At 49.2% G+C, this 21,480-nt stretch overlaps 3 protein-coding genes and 2 non-coding genes across 5 annotated transcripts in view; 3 read left to right on the top strand and 2 right to left on the bottom strand.

Moving 5' to 3' along the window:
• Positions 1-2,490: 2,490 nt before the first annotated feature.
• LOC135821376 (rho GTPase-activating protein 1-like) lies at positions 2,491-8,668 on the bottom strand. The gene is made up of 3 exons (XM_065334447.1): positions 8,090-8,668; positions 6,825-7,303; positions 2,491-4,270 (listed from the first exon to the last, which is right to left on the bottom strand). The coding sequence occupies exons 1-3, from the start codon at positions 8,355-8,357 to the stop codon at positions 3,833-3,835; spliced, it is 1,185 nt and encodes a 394-aa protein (XP_065190519.1). The 5' UTR covers positions 8,358-8,668; the 3' UTR covers positions 2,491-3,832.
• A 190-nt stretch (positions 8,669-8,858) lies between these two features.
• On the top strand, positions 8,859-12,193 carry LOC135821375 (obg-like ATPase 1). The gene has a single exon (XM_065334445.1). The coding sequence runs from the start codon at positions 8,965-8,967 to the stop codon at positions 10,183-10,185; it is 1,221 nt and encodes a 406-aa protein (XP_065190517.1). The 5' UTR covers positions 8,859-8,964; the 3' UTR covers positions 10,186-12,193.
• A 249-nt stretch (positions 12,194-12,442) lies between these two features.
• On the top strand, positions 12,443-12,516 carry Trnan-guu (transfer RNA asparagine (anticodon GUU)). The gene has a single exon. It is a non-coding gene; the product is annotated as a tRNA-Asn (tRNA).
• Positions 12,517-12,899: 383 nt separating this feature from the next.
• Positions 12,900-12,973, bottom strand: Trnan-guu (transfer RNA asparagine (anticodon GUU)). Its single transcript has one exon. It is a non-coding gene; the product is annotated as a tRNA-Asn (tRNA).
• Positions 12,974-15,955: 2,982 nt separating this feature from the next.
• LOC135821374 (N-acetyltransferase 9-like protein) overlaps positions 15,956-21,480 on the top strand; it is an 11,527-nt gene continuing 6,002 nt past the window's right edge. The window contains exons 1-3 of the mRNA XM_065334444.1: positions 15,956-16,172; positions 20,657-20,766; positions 21,274-21,333. Coding sequence (XP_065190516.1) covers positions 16,096-16,172; positions 20,657-20,766; positions 21,274-21,333 — 247 coding nt within the window. The 5' untranslated portion in view covers positions 15,956-16,095. The remainder of the gene's footprint in view (positions 16,173-20,656; positions 20,767-21,273; positions 21,334-21,480) is intronic.

Here is a 21,480-nt window from a genome sequence, read left to right as displayed (position 1 = left end):
AAAGCAGAGTAGTAACCATCCTCTGCTACCAGTGTAACAGGTTTAATCAAACTTGAAAAGTAAGAGGCCTGGTTGAGCGTGCCTCGACCAGTTATATGCAAATGTGATAGTATACATGTGGCAATGGCGCCAATGAAGGTGCTAATAGACAGGCGTAAGACGCATGAGGTGCGAGGGAGTGTAAAGTTGTAGAGACCAGGGGAAAACTGTTACATCTAGGGTTCCGTCTGTTGTTAATGAACTCGGCCTGAAAGTAATTGGCTTTCCTACGGCGCATAGCATGGTGATTTTGCACTGTAGGCGAAGCGCTCGGAAAGACTGGATTCGCTGCTGGTCACCCGGCTGTTTCAGCAGGAGTCTATGAGCTCGTTTTCTGCGGTAGAGCAGTTTACGTAGCTCGTCGTCGACCCATGGTGCAGGTTTATACTTAGTGGAAAAGGTAACTATCCTCACGGGGCAATGCCGCAATGGTGATCAAGTGCTTCGGTGAGGGAGCCCTGAAAATGTTCAATGTTTGCATTGAGGTCAGTTGGTAGGTTCTCGACGATTGACATCTTCGAAGTGATCTCTGCTTGGAATGCCTGTGCGTTTATGGTTCTTATTGGAGGCTTCCGGGTTCTGACTGGTGGATTCGGCTACTCTGCAAGAGTCTGTCACGCAACTGACAGTCGTTGACTGCCAGCACAACTGGACTGGCAGCATATGCGCATCCACACGACTGAGGTAGGGAGAAGCACGTGGTGACCACGGGGGCTCATGTTGCACGATCTAACCAAAGCAATGGAGACAAGGGAGCGGATCCAGGACATGACGGAGGAGTAGGGTTCATGCCGCTTCTCCGAGACCATAAATTATGGCCAAGACGCTTCAGGAAAGCGTGGGCTACCTTGCCGCACCCACCAGATGCACTGAATATCAGTGGGAGAAAGGAAGCATGCTCCACCTCCCTGACGCGTTCTTCGTAGACCCTTCTCTTCTTCTGTTCGTGCTTGGCATAGGTGGACGCGGGAGTTAAGGAAGTGTTCGAGCGCGCATGAGGGTTAAAAACCCGAACATCACAGAACGTGCGCTCAAAACGACTTCCCCAGACACCGGATGCCGCCACATCAAGACGAGCACCATCTTCCAAGATGGCAGAGCGATACCGAAGCCTTTCACCCTCCAAGGGCTGCAGAGGAGGTTCTACCTTCAGGCTTCACATCCGTTGCCACTTCACGCAGTAAGTCGGCTGTCAGGTCGCGGTTAAACGCCTTGCCACACACAGAAGTGGATGGCAGGCGGGGAGGGACCCAGCCGAACCGCAGACAGCGTGCGTCTCTGAAGGCGCCCTTGTGGAGGACAAACCCGAACTGCTTCAGGGGCCAGCAAGTGAGCCAGTTGGGCACTCCTTTCTCGGCCTCCATCCCCAGGGTTCGCTTGGTGGGCGCATCACAAGTGGCCAGGAGCTGACTGGCCCGGTCTCGAGCGGCTCTCCTGGTTGCTGCTGCTGCAGTTAGCTTCGCAGCATGGATGGAAGGCACTTAGTCCATGTTGGTGTCTTGGTCCAGTATCCGGCTCAGGAGGATGTTGGTGACAGCGACAGACATATTGTACTAGTGTTGGGCCGTGGAAAAAACCTCGGATAAATGAGACCAAGACCACCTTCTCGACATGGGAGGGACAGTATGGCGCGCTCTTCGTCACCAGGTGCGGGGCGACCGGTTAGGGCAGGTTTTCTGCTATTTCCACTAAGAAATGGGCCCTGAAGGTATTTCAAACGAAACCTTTTCTGACAAAGATCTAGCTAGTCATTAGTTCTAACCAAAGTGAAGAAGCTGGAAAAGCGATTATGTGCCATTAATTATGAGGCTAAAATTGGTCAAATGCGCATGCATAGCACCAACAGTACGTAAACCGGTTTATGTACCGTATTTTTCGGAGCATAGTGCGCACCTTTGTATAACGCGCACCCCCAATCTTCATTGGGGGTGCGCACTTCAATCTTCATTGAAGTATATGCATTTCATATTCGGAGCATAGTGCGCACCTGCGATTTAGGGCCTAAAATAGCACATCTAAAGTGCGCACTATACTCCGGAAAATGCAGTACTCTTGAATCTTGATAGCACACAATGAACACCCAACTAGGTCTGTACACGCCTACGACCCTAGAACTGAACTTAGTACATCTGTACAACGTGCAAAAGGTCCATTGGAAATCGACTGCACATACCACTGCACCATATGGGGGACACACACACACCATTGGACGCCCATCGCCGAAGGCGATGATAGCGATGCTACAGCAGAAGCCATAGCAGCTTGTGCTGGGATTGCACCATTCAACAACTTGCAAGGCTGAAGAATTGACCGCCACTATTCAGCCTGGTCTACACCACACAGCTATGAAGTGACTTTTTCTGGCCACACACACACACACACACACACACAGCACATACATACGTACACGCATGCTTGAAGTCAGTTATCACAACACCCAGACACGCGGACTGACCATTAATTAGTATAGTCTGTGGTTTGGGTCTAAAGCCTAGTTCTATACGGTAAGTGAGAGGAGAGAATTTAAAAAAAAGAAAAAAAAGAAAATATCACTGACTCTAGCTTGATAAAAACAGATCAGTGAGACTAACATAAGACGGGTGAGCGGATAAATCATTACTGATTGAGAGAGAGAGAGAGAGAGAGAGAGAGAGAGAGAGAGAGAGATGGAGAGATGGAGAGAGAGAGAGAGAGAGAGAGAGAGAGAGAGAGAGAGAGAGAGAGAGAGAGAGAGAGAGAGAGAGAGAGAGAGAGAAAGAGAGACAGAGAGAGAGAGAGAGAGAGAGAGAGAGAGAGAGAGAGAGAGAGAGAGAGAGAGAGAGAGAGAGAGAGAGAGAGAGAGAGAGAGAGAGACAGAGAGAGACAGAGAGAGAGACAGAGAGATGGAGAGAGGACTACTTTCTGTTATGACTGGCTGGACAGGGCCTGCAAGTAGCAAGTACGGCTAACGGAAATGCGCAGGAGGAGAGTAATTTAGTGAATGATCCGGATAGGGCTGACATAGAACGTTTGGGCTAAGCATTTAGCTGCTGCCGGGGAGGGTTGAAAGAGGAGAGGGTATAGAAAACAGCAACGTGGGGTAGGTGCATGGTGCATGCGGTGAGGCTATTACGGATGGACTTCTGTGTCAGTGGACAATTGCCACCGGGGTCACAAAATTAACTTTCAGCTTCAACACATGGAGGACGGTTTCGGCTGGCTGGCTGGGAGGGCACACGCGACAGCAGGTGCTGCAGGAACGATGGCAATATGGGGCGGAGGGGACGGAGAGAGAGGAGAGATAGAGAGAGAAAAGAGGGACATGAAGCTGTAGTGCTTATCAAGTAGACAAGAGAGCAAGATAAAACGCAGAGGCTCAAGTTATCGTCGGCACGGCACTGGAAATTAAAATTTGGCCATCAAAACTCAAGCAAAATTAGCACAACACACTTGAATTTGGCACCAACAGCTCTGGCAAAGTTATCGTGAAGCGAGAAACACTAAGCGGCTTGTGAACTGCACAGAACACCCACTACTCCCAGCTTTGAGAGCCTACAACTGGATCCGAGTGGGACGGCCAATCAAGAGTGGACGACGGAATTCCTCACACGCACACGCACACACACTCAGCTCCAACGACACGCGACGCCCTGAGAGCACCCTAACCGGCCAGAGCAGGCGGAGATCGGACGAAAACGCGAGCAGCTCAGACGCAGCTCGATCGCTGCACAACAGTGCTCAAGCGTTACAACGTCCGGCTCGAAGCATAGACGCTGCACGGTGTATACAGCTGGCAGAGCACTGACAGGTAGGTCTAAAGCAAATCCTTGAGCCGCGTGTAGTTCTCCAGCATAGCCAGTAAGAAGTGATTGATACTCTTCATCGTGTCCAGACTGGCCGCAGCTTTGTTGGACCAGAGCAGGTTGGGCCCGAAGACGGTGGCCAGATTCGGCTTGGACATAAGATTGGTCGCTTCAAACTCGGATATGGCCACTAACAAGTCTAGGATGAAGAGCAGCAGGCGAAGGTTGGAGTCGGGCAGGCGGCTGAGCAGGTCGGCGATGAATGTCACACGATGACTCTCCATGAAATCAATGTTGGGATCGATGACGGGCTCGTAGAGCGCGTACGTCAGCAGCGGTTCGGGCAGCTCGCGCACGAACAGCTTGAGTAGGCAGGCGGCCGTGTGCACATCCATGCTGTCGACGTCCACGGTCTTGCCAGCCTCGTACGCCATCTTGGTGTCCTTCAACTGCATGGTGCACAGGCACATACATATGTACACACGGGAAAACACACAGAGAGACAGACCTTTGACCTTTGACCTTTGACGCCCATCGCCGGAGGCGATGATAGCAATGCTACGGCAGAAGCCATAGCAACTTGTGCTGGGATTGCACCATTCAACAGCTTGCAAGGCTGAAGAATTGACCGTCACTATTCAGCCTGGTCTACACCATACAGCTATTTTGAAGTGACTTTCTCTGGCCAGTGAATCCCTATTTTTGGTCTTTTCAATTTTTTCCCGCACACACATCACACCACATACTCCGGCATGCACTGGCTGTTGGTAACCACCCAGGACAATGAAAGGAAAGTCAGGAAGAGCCTGAGAAGAGAAGAAAGACGTGTGTGACCATAATCGTCGGGAATCGAACCCGCAATCTATCGATTGGAAATCGCTGCACATACCACTGCACCATATGGGACACACACGAGAGACAGACACGCACACAGACACACACACAGACACACACCAAAGAGTCAGAAGAGAAGACAGATGTCGTAGTTCTCTCGCATTCACGGGCAAGCAGGTACGCAGCTTGCACGGCTTTTTCAAAATACAGTGGAACTGATGTGGAACAGTTGCGCTAAATGAAATCCGGCCAAAAATGCTCTGCCCGCACATCTCTTGCTGTGCAGAGCAGCCAACTACAATTAAACCTCTTTAGGTAGACTATTTACTTATCTGCAGACAGTGCATCTTGAACATGACACCAACACATGTATTCAACACATGCTTTACAGTACTGGCGGGCGCCGAAGAACGGCCAGGCCAGAATTTCACCAAGCACAGCATACCAATGTAGACGCGAGGACTCGACTGAGCAGTACATCAAAATAGGAACGGTCTAGGCTAGGAGGCTGACCCCCCCCCTCCCCCCCCCCGTTCTTCGGCGACCAACAGTACTGCAATACAAGACACTACTACGGCATAACATAACGTAACATAACGTAACATAACATAACATACTGTATATCACCTTATTTTCGGTGTAGTAAAATTTCGGTAAAAGCCAACCCCTGACCTTTCGGTGTAAGGATAAATTCGGTATGCATGGCACCAAAAAAAAAAAAAAAAAAAGAAAAAAAAAAAAAAAAAAAAAAAAAAACGCTCTTGCACTAATATCTCCGCCAAGGCCAAAAGGCTCCACATATGCATACATGTTATGTATGTACAATGTACTACCGGTATACCAGTATACAAGTAAGTTACAACTACACATGTAGTTGATTTTTTTAATTTGACAGTGATTTTTACATATTTTGGTATTTCGGAAAATTTAGGTGTAATGTTAAATTAGGTGATCCAGGACCAGTACCGAAGTTACCGAAATTTAAATTACACCGAAATAAAGGTGTTATACAGTAACATAACATAACGTAACGTAACATAACGTAACATAACATAACATAACGTAACGTAACATAACATAACATAACGTAACATAACATAACATAACGTAACAGAACAGAACATACAGGGATGAATTTACTGTCATTTTTTTGCATAGCAGTTTTCGCGACGCAAACGCCAAAATGCGTAGCAGTCCTTGATTTTTGATTAGCACTTTTTCTTCCACGAAAAAGCCCATCCAGGACCGTTATTTCACATAAAATTAGCGTCACCGCTGCACCTGTTGCTTTCTCAGAACGAAGCCATTTCTTCTCGACATCGACCTCTGCCACCCACTTCTCAAAGGTACTCTGTCGTACAGACATGTTGGAGGCAGAACCAGACTAGACAAAAACTACAGCTTGGACAATTGTCAGAGAGAAGGACGAACGTGATTCCAGAATTTCCTCACCGCCAGAAAGGCCGACTGGCTACAAGCAGAAAGCTATCACGAAAAGAGGTACGTGAACCAGAAAGAAGAAAAAACAATACCTCCGCCGGGATCGTGGAGGAAAGATGATGCTTGTCTGTACGGAAAGTACATGAACTTACTGAACTAATTTTTTACTGAATCAAAGCCACGCAAAGACAGTGGTACGTGTAGTTCAAGTAGGACACCAGTACATGCAGTCGGTATGTGCACGCGGAGCCAGCCACAGTTCACAGGTACATGTACTAGAAATCACACCTTCCCGAGAAAAAAACGGGGTCCGTGCACTGTACAGGTGTAGTGAGCATGGTGAGTGTACGACACAGTCACAGCATCATTTTTACTGACTGCGCGAGCTAGTACGCAGTGCCGTTTATGCATCGCAGTTTCCTGCGAGTCGCTGTGATTTTTGAGTCGCACTCGATCGATTTTGAATAGCAACCTGCGATGCGATACCGGATAAATTCATCCCTGACATAAGATAACATACATGTGGGCTCCAATGCATGGCACATGTAAGGTCTTGGGGAAACACTTCTTCCCATCACCACAACCACAACCACACACACACACAAGCATGCACGCAAGTACAAGCACGAGTGCTCGCACACACATTAACACACACACACACACACACACACCATACACGCGTACACACACAACACCCCCCCCCCCCCCCCACACACCGCCACCACTGACCTCGTTACTGTTGGCGGAGCGGCGGAAAATCCCGACAGTGCGATCGGCGTTACTACGGACGTGCCTGGCACAGTCGACGAGCATGGGCAGAACCGGATCGCCGCCGTTTTGCTCGGCAAGCACACACGGTGGTACGCCAAACACCTTGCCACCCGTACTGCCACCAGCACCACTGGTCATGCGGTTGTAGAAGTGCGCGGCGTCGCTCCGGCCGGCCGTCACCTGCGACTTCTCCAGCGTGCGGTCGTACTGCTTGATGGCGTCGGGCACCTCCAGCTGGTCCAGGTACAGCACCGTCTCGAGCTCCGAGAGGCGAGACATCATGGCCAGCTTGCGACCGAACTTGACGCTGACGACCGGCTTGAACGCGGTGAGGAGTATGCGCACGAACGACGTCGGATGCATGATGATCATCTTCTTGACGTTCTTCTTGTAGCTGCGGTCGAGCTCCCGGTACACACGTATTGCCCACTTCATGCCTGGCGAGAGAGAGAGAGAGAGAGAGAGAGAGAGAGAGAGAGAGAGAGAGAGAGAGAGAGAGAGAGAGAGAGAGAGAGAGAGAGAGCAGAGAGTGAATGGAGAGAGAGAGAGAGAGAGAGAGAGAGAGAGAGAGAGAGAGAGAGAGAGAGAGAGAGAGAGAGAGAGAGAGCAGAGAGTGAATGAGAGAGAGAGAGAGAGAAAGTGAGAGTGAGAGAGAGAGAGAGAGAGAGAGAGAGAGAGAGAGAGAGAGAGAGAGAGAGAGAGAGAGAGAGAGAGAGAGAGAGAGAGAGAGAGAGAGAGAGCAAAGAGTGAATGAGAGAAAGTGAGAGAGAGATAAGAGATGAGAGATGAGGTTGATAATGGGCCGTGGGGAGGTCTATCATGCTCACCACATCGTAAACATAGTTACTGCAGTCTACTCTTGATATGTGGCACGCCCAATCTTGGAGACCAAAATGCGGGACTTATTGTGAGTACGTAGTGGAGTCATGATCAGCAAATACCGTCAGGATTCCAAAAGTGCGGGGCTAATCACGAGCTCGCTACAACAAAGTGAGTGACTTACCGCAAGTAGACCGCACCTGTGTTTACGATGTGGTGCACAATAACCCCCCCGCCCACACACACACACACACCCTGCCACACGCACACACCCTGCCACACGCACACACCCTGCCACACGCACACACACACACACACACGCAGCCCAGGGCAGCAGGAAATGTACGTGCATAATTATGTCTTCCACTTGACACACAACACTGATCATCTGGAATGCACTGTACCTGGCTTATTACTGGATCGGAGTCCATGGTGAAAGTAGACCAGTGTGTAGTCGCTTTCCACGATATTGTCCAACGTGTGGAACATATACTCAAGTAAACGCTCATGATCGATCTCCTCCTTGGCTGGCAGTCGATGGGCGAAGAAAACCACGACCTGGCGACCTTCACGATCAACACCAGCCGTGGAGATAATATGGTGACGGGCTATGTCTGCGAATTGAGTACTGGAGGTCTTTGACCGGGGCACGCTGTCGGCAGCGACGGCCATTGCCGGTCAAGATCAGGAAGGCGAGCGTACTTTTCAAAATACTCAAATCAATAGACAACAATTATTTTTTTATGAAATTCGTGGCAGGAAGCAGAAACAACTACGAATTCGAAAGGGAAAGACGTTCACTGGCGAAGTACAAATTTTTTAGTTCTGAGGCAGCACACAGGTTACTCCACGATCATAGTAACACTTTCACGAAGCACCACATACTACTAGTAGCTGAAGGAACTAAACAGCCATGGACGTGTGTGTGCTCCAAAGAAACAACCTGAAGCATGCTAGCACAAGGCAATACCACTGCATGCCAGCTTCATTTTCAACAAGACGTGTGTCATGGTGCATCTGCGGCATGCGGTGTGGAGGGATAAAAATGACGTCGTGGCTCCGGACTTTAATTTTTTTTTAATTTTGGCAAAAGGATCACGTGAGATCATCAAAGCAGATCGAACACCGTATCGCAACAATTATTTTTTTGAACATCGTATTTTCATTCTCTCTGTCTGTTTACGTTTCTGGGAAGCAATTACAATATTTTTAGTACGAGTACAGTAGTTTGCACAGCAACGAGCACTGACTGTAGTTGGCAAGAACGTTTCAGGTCACAATGGATGTGTTCCTCAGGCGTAAATTATGCAGAGGCAGGAGCGTGGCGCTCGCCTATATCCGATTTGCTAGTCGTTCGTCCAAGAAAGGCGATCAAGCAGCCGAGGAGAAGGTTACATTTGGAAAGGTTGGCAACAGCTTGAAATGTGGCGTGGTCGGCGTGCCCAATGTAGGCAAATCATCCTTCTTCAACCTGGTCACCAATGGCAAGGCGAAGGCGGAGAACTACCCGTTCTGCACGATTGACCCCAACGACGGCAGAGTGGCCGTCCCGGATGCCCGGCTGGACAAGCTGTGCGAGATGTACAAGCCGCAGAAGCGCACGCCATCCTACCTCCACGTGACCGACATCGCCGGGCTGGTGAAGGGCGCGCACGAGGGCAAGGGGCTGGGCAATGCGTTCCTGAATCACATCAGCGCCGTCGACGGCATCTACCACCTGTGCCGAGGCTTCGACAGCATTGACGTGTCGCACGTGGAAGGCACGGTGGACCCGGTACGCGACCTGGAGATCATCGCCCAGGAGCTGCGCCTCAAGGACCTGGAGTACCTGGAGACGCGGCTGCCGGGCCTGAAGATGAAGATCAAGAAGGACGCGGTGGCCAAGACCGAGTACGACACGCTACTCAAAGCGCACTCGTTTCTGGAGAACGGCACTGCGGACGTGCGCAATGGTGAGTGGAGCGAGGCGGAAGTGCGTGCGCTCAACCCACACTTCCTTCTCACGGCGAAGCCGGCGATATACATCCTGAACGTCAGCAAGGACGAGTACGTAGCCGGTGAGTACAAGTATCTGAGTGCGGTGGAGGAATACGTGGGCAGGCGCGACAGCGGGCGGCCGCTTGTCATCCCGTTTAGCGTGCAGTATGAGCAGGAGGTGCTGGACGGCGTGGAGGAGGCGCTCGCCGAAAGCGCTGTGCCCGCGGCGGTCCGCGCCGGCTTCCGCTGCCTCAACCTGATCTCGTTCTTCACGGTCGGCGCGGACGAGGTGCGCGCCTGGCCGGTACACATGCACTGCAAGGCGGCGCAGGCCGCGGGCCGCATACACACCGACTTCGAGAAGACATTCATCCTGGCGGAGGTGTGCTCGTACGACGACGTCATCCAGCACGGTGACGAGGCGGCAGTGAAGGCGGCCGGCAAGCAGCGGCGCCAGGGCAAGGAGTACAAGGTTGCCGATGGCGACGTCATGCATTTCAAGTGCGGCTCCAGGAAGAAGTAGACGACGCCTGGGTAATAGTATGGCGGGTCGACGGCGACGTCGTGATGATGTCATAGTATACGTGTAGTGATGTCACCATGATGTTATGGCTGGCTGTTGGACTTGGCGGACCATCGAATGAATGATGTCACTGGGACAACATGGTGTTGGAGGACCATCGAACGGCATGTCTTACAGGACATTGTGGCATGGCAGTCTTGCTCGCTTCCCATGCGGCAGAGGAGCATACCGTTAGGCGACCTGCTGGTCTGCTTCTGTTGCCTTGCCAAAACACTAGTGTCACAGATGGTCTAATGGGATCAGTCAGCGATGTGTGCTGATCACCGCGCAGCCAAGTGGCGTAGGCAGAATCAGAGCTGGCCAATTTCAACGTGCGTTGACGGCGACCGGTTGTATCCACCCGCATGCAAGCTCAGCTCGCCAGGCCGGTAGATCTACAGCCCACTGATGTTGTTGCTGGGTGCCGTCTCGAGCTTATGCCCGGAGGACGGCTGTGCTTGCTGCAGCGTGCCTGTGTGGAAGCGGCGTGCTGATGCATGTGCTCGCGGCCAGTACCACAACGTAGTGCACTCTAGACCTGTCCTGGATGTCACTGGCGTGACTCGCGAGTTGCGCCTGCAGACACTGGTGCATGCAGAAGCTAGTGTGAACTGCCAACGCCACAGCGTATCTGTACAGTGGAGATTTGGCTTGTTCACAATTCGTGCACGCAATTAGCACCTGCCGCAGCCTGCAGCTAGTGTGAACTCCCAACGCTACAGCATAATTATGTGTACAGTGGAGATTCGGCTTGCTTGCTCGCAATGCATACATTCGTACAATTAGCACCTGCCACAGCAGTGCAACAGAGCAGTGCGGCGCGCAGTTGCGTTCAATCAGAATGCAGTTTGCCGTGTGTACGAGTGCCGCCTGAAAACGTGGCGTGTCTGCTCCAGAGAGCCCGATCGGTTGTAAAACTGTGTCACAAAATTATTTTCGTTTACGTTGTGTCGTGCTGCCAACCTTCTGCTTGTATGGACGGTTGTGGCTTGTACCGCCAACGACAATGTCCGCCGCCGCCAGGACCTGCGGTGTCGCTCGGTTTGCTGAGAATCTGCTTTCCTGCTTGTAGGCATCGCCAGGACTGTTCTGTTGTGATGTTCCTGGCACGGAACGTGTCGGTAGATGCACTAGAGCCCTCCCTCGCGTATCTCGTTCATTTGTTCCTGTGTCTCTTTCTCAGCTGCTTGCCCGTGGTGTGTGCTCCGATCGTGTATCTTGCGTGTCACCAGTGTTGTGCGTGGGTGGCGCTCATTTCACGTTGGATTTTCCAGGAGTTATTTTTTTGCCGTAGTTCCGTTTGCCAGAGTCCTCGACTTGGTCTGCATTTTTTTGCTACAAAATTTGCTACAAAAACATTCTTCACAATTCCGAATGCCTTTTCACGCTGTTCTGTTGTACGTGTACCGGTAGCAACAGCAGCCACAGCATGAGTGGGTTCAGCAATGGCTGCGCTGAGCAGCGTCGCGTCACACTGCAACTTCACCGCACCGTCCGTTCGAGTATCGTTGTACATCGTTTCGGGCATTGCCGTTGCCAAGGTCCTGCTGACTGGTGGCTTGTGTTGCAAGTCATTCTCAAGGCCATTCTTTGGTTACAGCTTTCTTTAAAAAAACAAAACAAATGGTGGGTCTGATCTACTCACCTTCCACCGCTTTAGGAGCTGCATCTGCGCCTTGATCTTTGAGGGTGGTGGCGTCCCAGCGGATGCAGAACATTCGGTCTCCAGGCGAGTCTCTCGCGAACCGTGAATTCTCCTTCTTTTTTTAATGACTGTATTAAAAAAATCATTCTTTTCTTGCAAAGCGATGCTCTGCTCTAAGATAGGAGACAACGCCATGCTTTGCCGTCTCAACTCGTATGACATCGGCGATTCGTGTCAAGTCATACGATAAGTGTGTTTGTGCGCGTGTGCAACTATAGTGCTTGTGTGCGTTCTCTTTGACTCATCACGGTCTTGACTCTTGTTCTTGGACTTGGGTGTGACTAAAAAGCAGCAGCAGCCGCCACTGTTTCCGCTGCTTCTTTTTTTTTCTCGTTTCTTTTTTTTCTGGTGCTCCCAGACCTTATTCCGGATCATTCAAAACGAACACGCACTCCGTGTTCGTTTGGAATGATCCGGAACAGGGCGCCGTTCCGGGAACGCCTACATGTTTGAATCCTGGAATCGGAATGAGTTTTACCTATTGCCACTTGTGGCGGCGCCCCTTCCGTACTTGTCTCCGTGGCGCAATCGGTTAGCGCGTTCGGCTGTTAACCGAAAGGTTGGTGGTTCAAGCCCACCCGGGGACGAGATAGTTTTTTTTCTCTCCCATTTCTTCATCACTACTGTCACTAGCAGTAGCACCAAGAGTACATAACCATTGATAACCCCCAGGTTATGTACTCTTGCTAGCACTGCACTGCTCTCCTCCTAAAAATAAAGCACCTACAAAAGCTCGTACAAAAGCAAACTTCTCTGCTGGCAAACGATTGATTTCCTTTTGTTTGTTGACAGAGTAGAGTAGAGAAATAATAATACAGTAGTATAGTACAATCATGTATTTTCATTTCTTATACTCCCTGGTTGACGGTGGGAACTACAGGACTGGTATACTCTTGTTTTTCGTTTCGCTACAGGGAAGCTCGACTTGTTGTCGTGAAAAGACAAAAGAAGAAGAAGAAAAAAGTAAACCCGTCCCCGGGTGGGCTTGAACCACCAACCTTTCGGTTAACAGCCGAACGCGCTAACCGATTGCGCCACGGAGACAAGTACACGAACGGCAGGGGCAAACAAAATACATGTAGGAGTATGCCCGTCCACGCATGTGCGCCTAGCTACGTAGCCGAGTCGATCCAGCTGGCCAGCTGGCCAGGCCGGCCATGCATGGTCCATGCCATGGCGCGGCCGGGATATGGATGCATATTATAATTATGTCATTATGTCACGGCTGTTACGGGGAGGTCACTTGGCAAGATGGCGGCGACCTGTAGCAACGCCCCTGGCAACAGAGGTCACACGGAAAGCGTGGGTACGCTCATCGCATTTTTCAAATTTTCATGATCATTTCTGCAGAAAGAAAAGGTTCAGTCACTTCGAATACTTGAAATAGTACTTTTATGGATTTCGTCTCTTCAGTCTCTTGCTCGTCAAAAAATGTTGTTGGAGGCAGCTGTGCTCCGCGAAGTGCAACGGATACCGCTCAGTAGCAGATAAAGGAGATGTGCTTCGCAGGACTCTTTCGCAAAATGACGACCTGCGCCTAGGCGCCTCGGATCGGAGGAGAACTTTTTGTCAAGTTTACTCAATCTCCGGACAGCTATAGCTGTTTCGACCTTGTTAGGTCTCATCAGCGGAGTTCACAGTGTGTCGCAAAATGACGACCTGCGCCTAGGCGCCTCGGATCGGAGGAGAACTTTTTGTCAAGTTTACTCAATCTCCGGACAGCTATAGCTGTTTCGACCTTGTTAGGTCTCATCAGCGGAGTTCACAGTGTGTGGCCGAACAGATCAGCAAGAATTAGTTTCAACCCTGTTACAGTGTTAGGTCTCATCAGGGGAGCTCAGAGTGTGTGGCCGAACAGATCAGCAAGAATTAATTTCGACCTTGTTAGGTCTCATCAGCGGAGCTCAGAGTGTGTGGCCGAACAGATCAGCAAGAATTACTTGACCTTGTTAGGTCTCATCAGAGGAGCTCAGAGTGTGTGGCCGAACAGATCAGCAAGAATTAATTTCACCCTTGTTAGGTCTCATCAGAGGAGCTCAGAGTGTGTGGCCGAACAGATCAGCAAGAATTAATTTCAACCCTGTACAAGGAAGGACATGGCACTCGAGAAGGTGAAGCTTAGGAGTCACATTGCCTAACTTGCGTGCCAGAACCTCCGCTCTGCAGGTGGCCATGAAGGTGTGGATGGCATCACCCAGAACCTGCCTTGTTGCTGTTGTAAAAACCAGCTTGCCGCTGAACAGCTTGCGACATGCTGCATACTCTGTGAAGAGTCTCGAGTAGCGATCTCTCAAGGACTTTGCCTGGGCAAGCAGCTGAACCTCGCCGCTGTCCGCAGGTGTGCGGCTCTGCACGACTGTAAGGGGAGCAGAAGTGAGGGCAGCAATGACATCCGGTTTCAACGCACGGTGTATGTGGTTGCCGACAAATGCTCCGGAGTGATATGCTTGCCGCTTTATTTGGTACTGTGGCAGTACTGCTTCCAAGGAAGTTACGCACGGGCCAGCTGCTTTTTTTAAAAATCTTTTACTGTTAATTTCTCATGCTCTTTTCGAGCCACATCACCTCTCATTCATCAAATTGAGTTCCTTTTCTTTCTCCTTCCATAGGAAGTGCAGATTTGATGCCACAGTCTGCAAGCCAGCAGCCACTACTTCCTGCTGCTGAATGTGCAGCGTCACACACTGCAGCTGCCTAAGAATGCTTTGTGCTTCTGACTGTAGGTGTAGTTGTTGTGTTGCTGTGTCGTGTACGTTCTTGTAGCGTCACAAACTGCAGCTGACTAAGAATGCTTTTGTGCTTCTGACCGTAGGTGTAGTTGTTGTGTTGCTGTGTGGTGTACGTTCTTGTAGGCATTGATAGGTGCTGTAAACGCTGCAGAGTCACTGTTATCTGCAGCAAGAAACATACATTTGCTCAGTGCAATATCGATTTGATGTGCGTCAGCACAAAGTGCACCGTAAATCCAGGGATAAATCCTTAGATCTAGGTGGAGCACAGGAATACACACGTCTTGCAGCTCAACAGGAAGAATGGCTTTTCTAATCACGTTGTACCGCCATGCGTGCTGCAAGTTGGCACCTGCTGCAACGAACTCTGTATTTAAAGCGTTCCGGCAGCAAGTCAGCAATTGCTTTGTATGGCGGTGATGCAATGTCGTACAGTTTCATCAGGGGAATATCCATGCCAATTGTTGCATCGTCTAAATGCAGACTGGATGAGGCTGGAGCTACATGCATATTCATATGCATGAGTTTTTTGGTCATCACACAACCATTAATACTCAGCACAGATTCAATGGCTTTCGCATGATCTCTCACAAGGTGCTGAGTTCCACGGCTAGTACTACACAACTTTTCACCGCCTAACCTGCATACCAGCTGTAACTTTTCTTGGTGTTTTTCCATTTCAAATCCACTGAATAAATAACAATTTCCACTAAATGTTGCTAGAGATTTGGACCCAGCGGGGCCAACAAGGAATCAGCGGGGCCCCAGCAGTAACAAAAAACAGCTACACAGATACTCTTCTCCTCGGCAAAACTACCCTTGACGTGACGAAAACTCGTTGAGCACCTCAAGGAGGCAACAAACTTCGGTGACTAGAACGATCGAACGGCAACAACTTCAGAGACAAATTTCCATGAAGAATGGCTTTTCTCAGCGAAGGAAAGCTCAAATTCACTACTTTTTTCTTTGGCGAAGCATGGTCAGGATGTTGCGCAACTGTAGCCGCGAGGACAGCTCGACGCGGTGATCAGAAGTGGTGCTTTGGAGACCCAACTGAGCAGAGATTGCGTTCAAAATACACCTCCTTGAGTACAAATTTTGAACGTTGAGAACGGGAAAGTCCCGGGAAGCGCCATCTCCTGTACAAAAACCAAGTGGGCCCGTTTTGTACTGTCGTAACAGCCGTGTATGTGCCGTGATGATGTGGCACGCTCAGACTACGTGCTATTTCAAAAACAACACAGAAAAGGGCTTCATTTCATTTGAGCAAACATTCATACTTCAAGTCAAAAAATAGAGTGTAGTCTACCTACCTGGCCTGGTCTAGATGGAAAATCTGGCCGTGCCTTTCATTATCATATCCCTAGCGTATTATTAGTACTGTATACTGAAAGAAAGTGTTTTGCGCAGCTGAGCTCTGTAGTACTAGTAGTGACGATGAAGGTGAACCAGGACACGGTCCTTGTTGGCGAGCGAGTTGTGCTGGTGCCGTACGAAAGCAAACACGTATGCAAGTAAGAGCAATGTTCTAAGACACTAAAAGACAGATGATTGTGGTACTCATGTCACACACACGCACACACGCACACACACGCGCGCACACACACACACACGCGCGCGCGCACACTACATGGGATCGATTGTGGATTTGTATTCAGTATCGCAATCAATTAACTTAAAGACAAGCTGGGTAATCATCTAGTTTAGGGTCTCAAATTATTTCGCACTTTCCCAGCGTTCTGTGTACTTTCTGTGTACGTAGAGTCTACGTGAGAGCGTGTCAACCCCAGACATTTGCAAATCAAGATCAAAAACACAGTAGCTGTCGATATGGATTTTTTATCAGAAGAAGGAACCACTGCGAACGCTCTTGACATAGTGGCAAGGTCAGCATCACCAGCGAAACTCATCGTGGCTTTCCTGCCTCTTAGTCTTAGTGAGGCCACATCGCGCACCACATGTGTCACAGAGCATTTCGTTCCTGATAAAGCGCCGAGCGGCAAGGAACTCGAGTTGGCCAAGTTGGGTCCTGGAAAAGATCGGCACAAGGGTGAACACGGTCCACTGCTCCATCAAAATTGCATCATTATTTTAGTATGTCTCCCTGAGGGACAATCCGTATCGGCGCACCGGGACGCCCCACCATTACCACAAAGTCAAAGGAAACAACTCTAAGGACACCAAACTTCGAAACACACTCAACCACGCTCTCAAGTACATAGAAAGTACGCAGAACACTGGGAAAGTGTGAAATAATTTGGGACCCTAAACTAGATGATTACCACAAGCTGAATCGACATTAAAATTAATGTGTATACCGTATTATCCCCAATAACTGTACAGTACTTCAGGGTGCGACAGAGCTCTCGGCCATTGAAGAAAATGAGCGCAGTGTAATGGTGGAGGTGACTCAACAGCTGTACAGTACTTTTATTTTTTCAAAAGGTGGTCTGCCCTGTACTACTATTTATTTTTATTTTTTATAAATAATTAAAGCCTCTTTTACGGGCGAACAAAAATACAATTTGCATGGCGGCGCGCGGAGGATTGGAAAACAAATCACTTAATGATGACGTCACATGTGATCAGAGAGCAAGAGAAGCATAGCATAGCCCTGTACTACTATAGGAGACTGTACTGGTATTGGAGACGTGGACTTTTGTTGTTTCTGGAAAGATTGAGTGCCTAGATTGGGTGGCAAACAACTCATACATCCAACCATGGTCAGGAACAGTGTAGAAAGACACAAAGATGATAACCGGGTAAGAAAAACGAAGTAAGGTGGGCCATAGTACCTGTACCCCAGTAATGCCCATCACATCATTCCGGCATGTACTATTACTAGAGACGTGTCCTTTTATATGTTTTGGTCCATTCTCAACATGTACTACAATTGGAGACGTACTAGTATTGGAGACGTGTACGTTTGATGGGGGAAATGCGGTACTTTATTCATGCAGTGTGAAATGGTGGAGACAATGTGCAATAAAGTGATTGTTCTCTTCATTATTTCTTCCTACTTTCATCGTTTCATTGCACCTTGTCTCCACCGTTTTCGCACTGTGTGAATAAAGTATACACAAATAGAGAGGTTTTGCATAACGTAATTACGTTAGTAAAAAACGTAGTCGATCCACGGAAAGTCTTACGGAAACTGCATGCGCATCTGTGTTCCGCCGTACGGAGTTTTCAAATCACGTAGCTGCCCTTGGCAGCTCCGGGGTGCATGTGCAGTGCCCGTGCATAGTACAACTAGTACATGAAGGATGTAGCAAAACACCAAAACGATTGTGAACCGTGTGTTGCTGCCGCAGGTGTCGCAAGTCGCATATCTCGTCGCTAAACGTTAGATTGTGAATCGGCCTTAGCCCTTTCCGTGCTCATGACGTCTATAGACGTCATGTGCACTGTACCCCAAACGACTTATGACGTCTTTAGATGTCATGACGTCATGAGGTTTGTGCACGGCATGGATCAGAGTACAAACTTTCGTAACTCCGTCTAAAATAGGTCCCTCGCAACAATCGATACACCGTTTGGAAGGTCGGGAGCTTGGATTTCCAGCGATATAACGTTCTCTGCGATAGAAGAAGGATTGACAGAGTGGCCACGGAGTGAGCACGGAATTCACGGCACTGAGCGATCTTGAATTTTTGTTTGTTTGCAGTTCTCTGTCGCGTGCCAGGGGATTTCCCTTTGGCCCAGCGCATGCGTAATGGATCCCAAAGGAAGCACTTGGATCTCAGCTTTGCAGCACAGGTTGAATCGTGAAAATCGGCTGAACTGGAACAAAAAACTGAAAAAGAATGTGAGATCGAGTTCCTGTGCCTTTCCAGGGCGGGGGAAGTAGTTTCGAAAGGACGTGGAAGTTGCACTGCCGTGCATATTGAGCTGAGAGCTACCAGGATGGGTTCGCTTGGTGCTGATCTTTCCAATAAGCCTAGGATGATGATGATCCATCGAGGTGAACTGAAATGAGAGAAAACTTCGTTCGGACCTGTGCGCGAAAACGATACCAGGAGAGTCAGTGCGCTGGAAAGGCAGTTTGCTAGAGAAAATGGGGCCAGCACGGCAAGCCTTTTAAGAGTACAGTAAAACCTGTCAAGGCGATTACTCGGATAAGGCGACCACCTGTCCAAGGAGAATGAAGGTGAAGGTGAATGAAGGTGTGTCTTTACCACCATATTTATCAACCTGTCCAAGGAGACCACTGAAACCAGGATCAAGGGATGCTACCTCCAGTCAAGTGACCTTGGATAAGGAGACCACCTGGTACAGAGACCAAGTACGGAAGGTCCCTTGAGCGGTCGTCTTAGACCGGTTTCACTGTACAGTTGACTTTGCGAATAACAACACTCGGCGGGGCATCGGAAAAATGTCCTTATTCACGAAGTGTCCTTATACCCGAAGTCCCATTTGAATGTATGTGAACCCATATTTTTGTATAGTATGACACGCATATCAAAATGAAGCTTTTTTCATGCTCTATGCCAACGTGCACCCCATTTTCATATTACAATTGAAAGGAACTATAAAGTCGATATGGAAGGGAAATAGATTGGAAAAATTAGCCTTTTGCAAATTTTGGAGCCATTTACAGGGACATGTACATGTCATGTATGATGATTACTGTACAATCATGTATACCTACAACTACAGGACATTGTAGCTGTGCTGATCACTCCAACATGTATTTAGAAGCAAACAAAATAAAAAATAAAGTACCCCCCCCCCCCCTTGGATGTATCTTCTTGCATGTGTGCCTTTATCCATCGCCATGCATGGCATGGGTTCTGGTACTTCTGCATGACAGGTACTTGAAATAGCTGTCAAAAGCCCAGAAAGTCGTTATTCAAGCAGTGAATATGACCTCGGGGCACTAAAAGCATGTCGTTATTCGCGAATTGTCGTTATTCAGATAGTCGTTGTATCCGAAGTTAAATGTATACAGTTAGATGGGACTTTGCTCCGGGCATGGAAATTCTGTCGTTATTCGCGAATCGTCGTTATATCCGCAGTCGTTATTAGCGAAGTTGACTGTATATGTAATGCGTCACGGTGTAGTGCCTGAGTGCAGATTCGAATCCCTACTTTTGTGTTCTGTATCATTGGAGCAAACATGCAACGAGGATGCCCAGATGCTTGCAGTATACGCACAGACACACGCACGCTCACACGCACACACGTACATACCCAGTCACTTTCGCTTTCAGACTCTCACATGCCCACCGCTGAAGCGACGATAGCGAGTACGCTATGTTAGACACGGCAGCTTGTGCTGGGATTACACCATTCAACGGCTTGCAAGGCTGGTGAATTGACCGCCACTAAAGTAACCTGGTCTACACCACACAGCTGATTGAAGTGGCTTTTTCTGGCCAGTGAATCCCTATTTGGGATTTTTTTTCATTTTACCGGGTGTTTGCCACTGTCGTGAGTTCCTACGGGAACAGACACGACAATTTCCTTTTACTGTATTTTCCCGTCCCTCCGGGAACTTGCGATTCCGCGGCCGCGTTGTGTTCCGCGATTTGAACAAAAGTCCGCGATATTTGAAAATCATCCGCTTCATTATAGAAAACTGTCCTTGATACTTGAAAAGCACCCGCTATACTCGAGTCTTTCTTCGATGTTGTTTAGTTCTTCAAGCTCGTCAGTAGTTTACTTGTGAGATCAACACTAAAATGGAGAAGTTTCTGGGAAAATCAGCGTCTGACAAGTCCAAAATAAGGCTCGTGTCCAGTGTTGTCCGAGGATGGAGGAAAGCTGTCTTGCAAGCTCCGAAACATCAACAAGTAGCTTGTGTATGTCTGCATGTCAACAAGTAGCTTGTGTATGTTTCCATGTCAACACATAGCTCGTGTATGTTTCCATGTCAACGAGTAGCTTGTGTATGTTTCCATGTCAACAAGTAGCTTGTGTATATTTCCATGTTAACAAGTAGCTTGTGTATGTTTCCATGTTAACAAGTAGCTTGTGTATGTTTCCATGCCAACAGGTACCATGAATGGATGATGTCAAGTGAACTGCAGGAACTGACAGCGTCGGAGCCCCTCTCACTGGAGCAGGAATACGAGATGCAGAGAAGCTGGCGCAATGATGATGACAGTACGTGTGTCCATGTGTGCGTGTGTGTGGACGCGGTGTATGTGTGCATGTGTGTGTGTGTGTGTGTGTGTGTGCACGTGTGTGTGTTTGTGCGCGTGCCGACATGCATGTGTATATGTGTGTACACATGCAGGGTCGTCGCACACGGTACCGTCACTACGGTATTGACCGTACCACTTTTTGCCCCAGATACCCTGTGAATCAACAAAATACACCTGATCTGGGATCTAAAATTCCAAAATTTTCGGCTCAGCCACCACTCCCCCACGAGTAAATTGTACTTTTTGGCTGACCGTACCACACTAAAATACCTTCTGACGCCCCTGACATGTGTGTGCTTGTGCCACTCCCTGGCGCCACGCAAATGCACATACATGTACTTGTAATTTAGTAATACTTATGTTTTTGTGAATTCTGTGTGTGTGTGTGTGTGGGGGGGGGGGGGGGGGGGGGGGGGAGGGGGGGGGGGGGTGCATGCGTACGTGCGTGTGTGTGCGTTTGTTCTAGAGTGTACTTTCATCGTGTTGGATCAGCAGCTCTGCTCACAGCCCGCATTGACAGAAACTGGTATGTGACCATTCTGTACTACACTACTGCCATCTACTGTACTGCCTACTCGACAAACAAATCCAACCTCATGAATAAAATAGCATTGCCGGGCGCTACGCAGCGGCCGTTGTGAGTTCCCTTTGGGAACGGACACGATCATTCTCT

The sequence above is a fragment of the Sycon ciliatum genome, chromosome 7 (assembly GCF_964019385.1).
Source record: "Sycon ciliatum chromosome 7, ocSycCili1.1, whole genome shotgun sequence".
In the NCBI taxonomy this organism is placed as follows: Eukaryota; Metazoa; Porifera; class Calcarea; order Leucosolenida; family Sycettidae; genus Sycon; species Sycon ciliatum.
This window is presented reverse-complemented; position numbering and strand designations above follow the sequence as displayed.

Bases quoted from the DNA above. Each gene is read 5' to 3' on its own strand.
- LOC135821376 (XM_065334447.1), bottom strand. From the start codon at position 8,357: ATGGCCGTCGCTGCCGACAGCGTGCCCCGGTCAAAGACCTCCAGTACT. The intron at 7,304-8,089 runs GTACAGTGCATT...CTCTCTCGCCAG, and splicing joins CCGATCCAGTAATAAGCCAG to GCATGAAGTGGGCAATACGT. The intron at 4,271-6,824 runs GTCAGTGGTGGC...TGCACCATGCAG, and splicing joins GCTCCGCCAACAGTAACGAG to TTGAAGGACACCAAGATGGC.
- LOC135821375 (XM_065334445.1), top strand. From the start codon at position 8,965: ATGGATGTGTTCCTCAGGCGTAAATTATGCAGAGGCAGGAGCGTGGCG.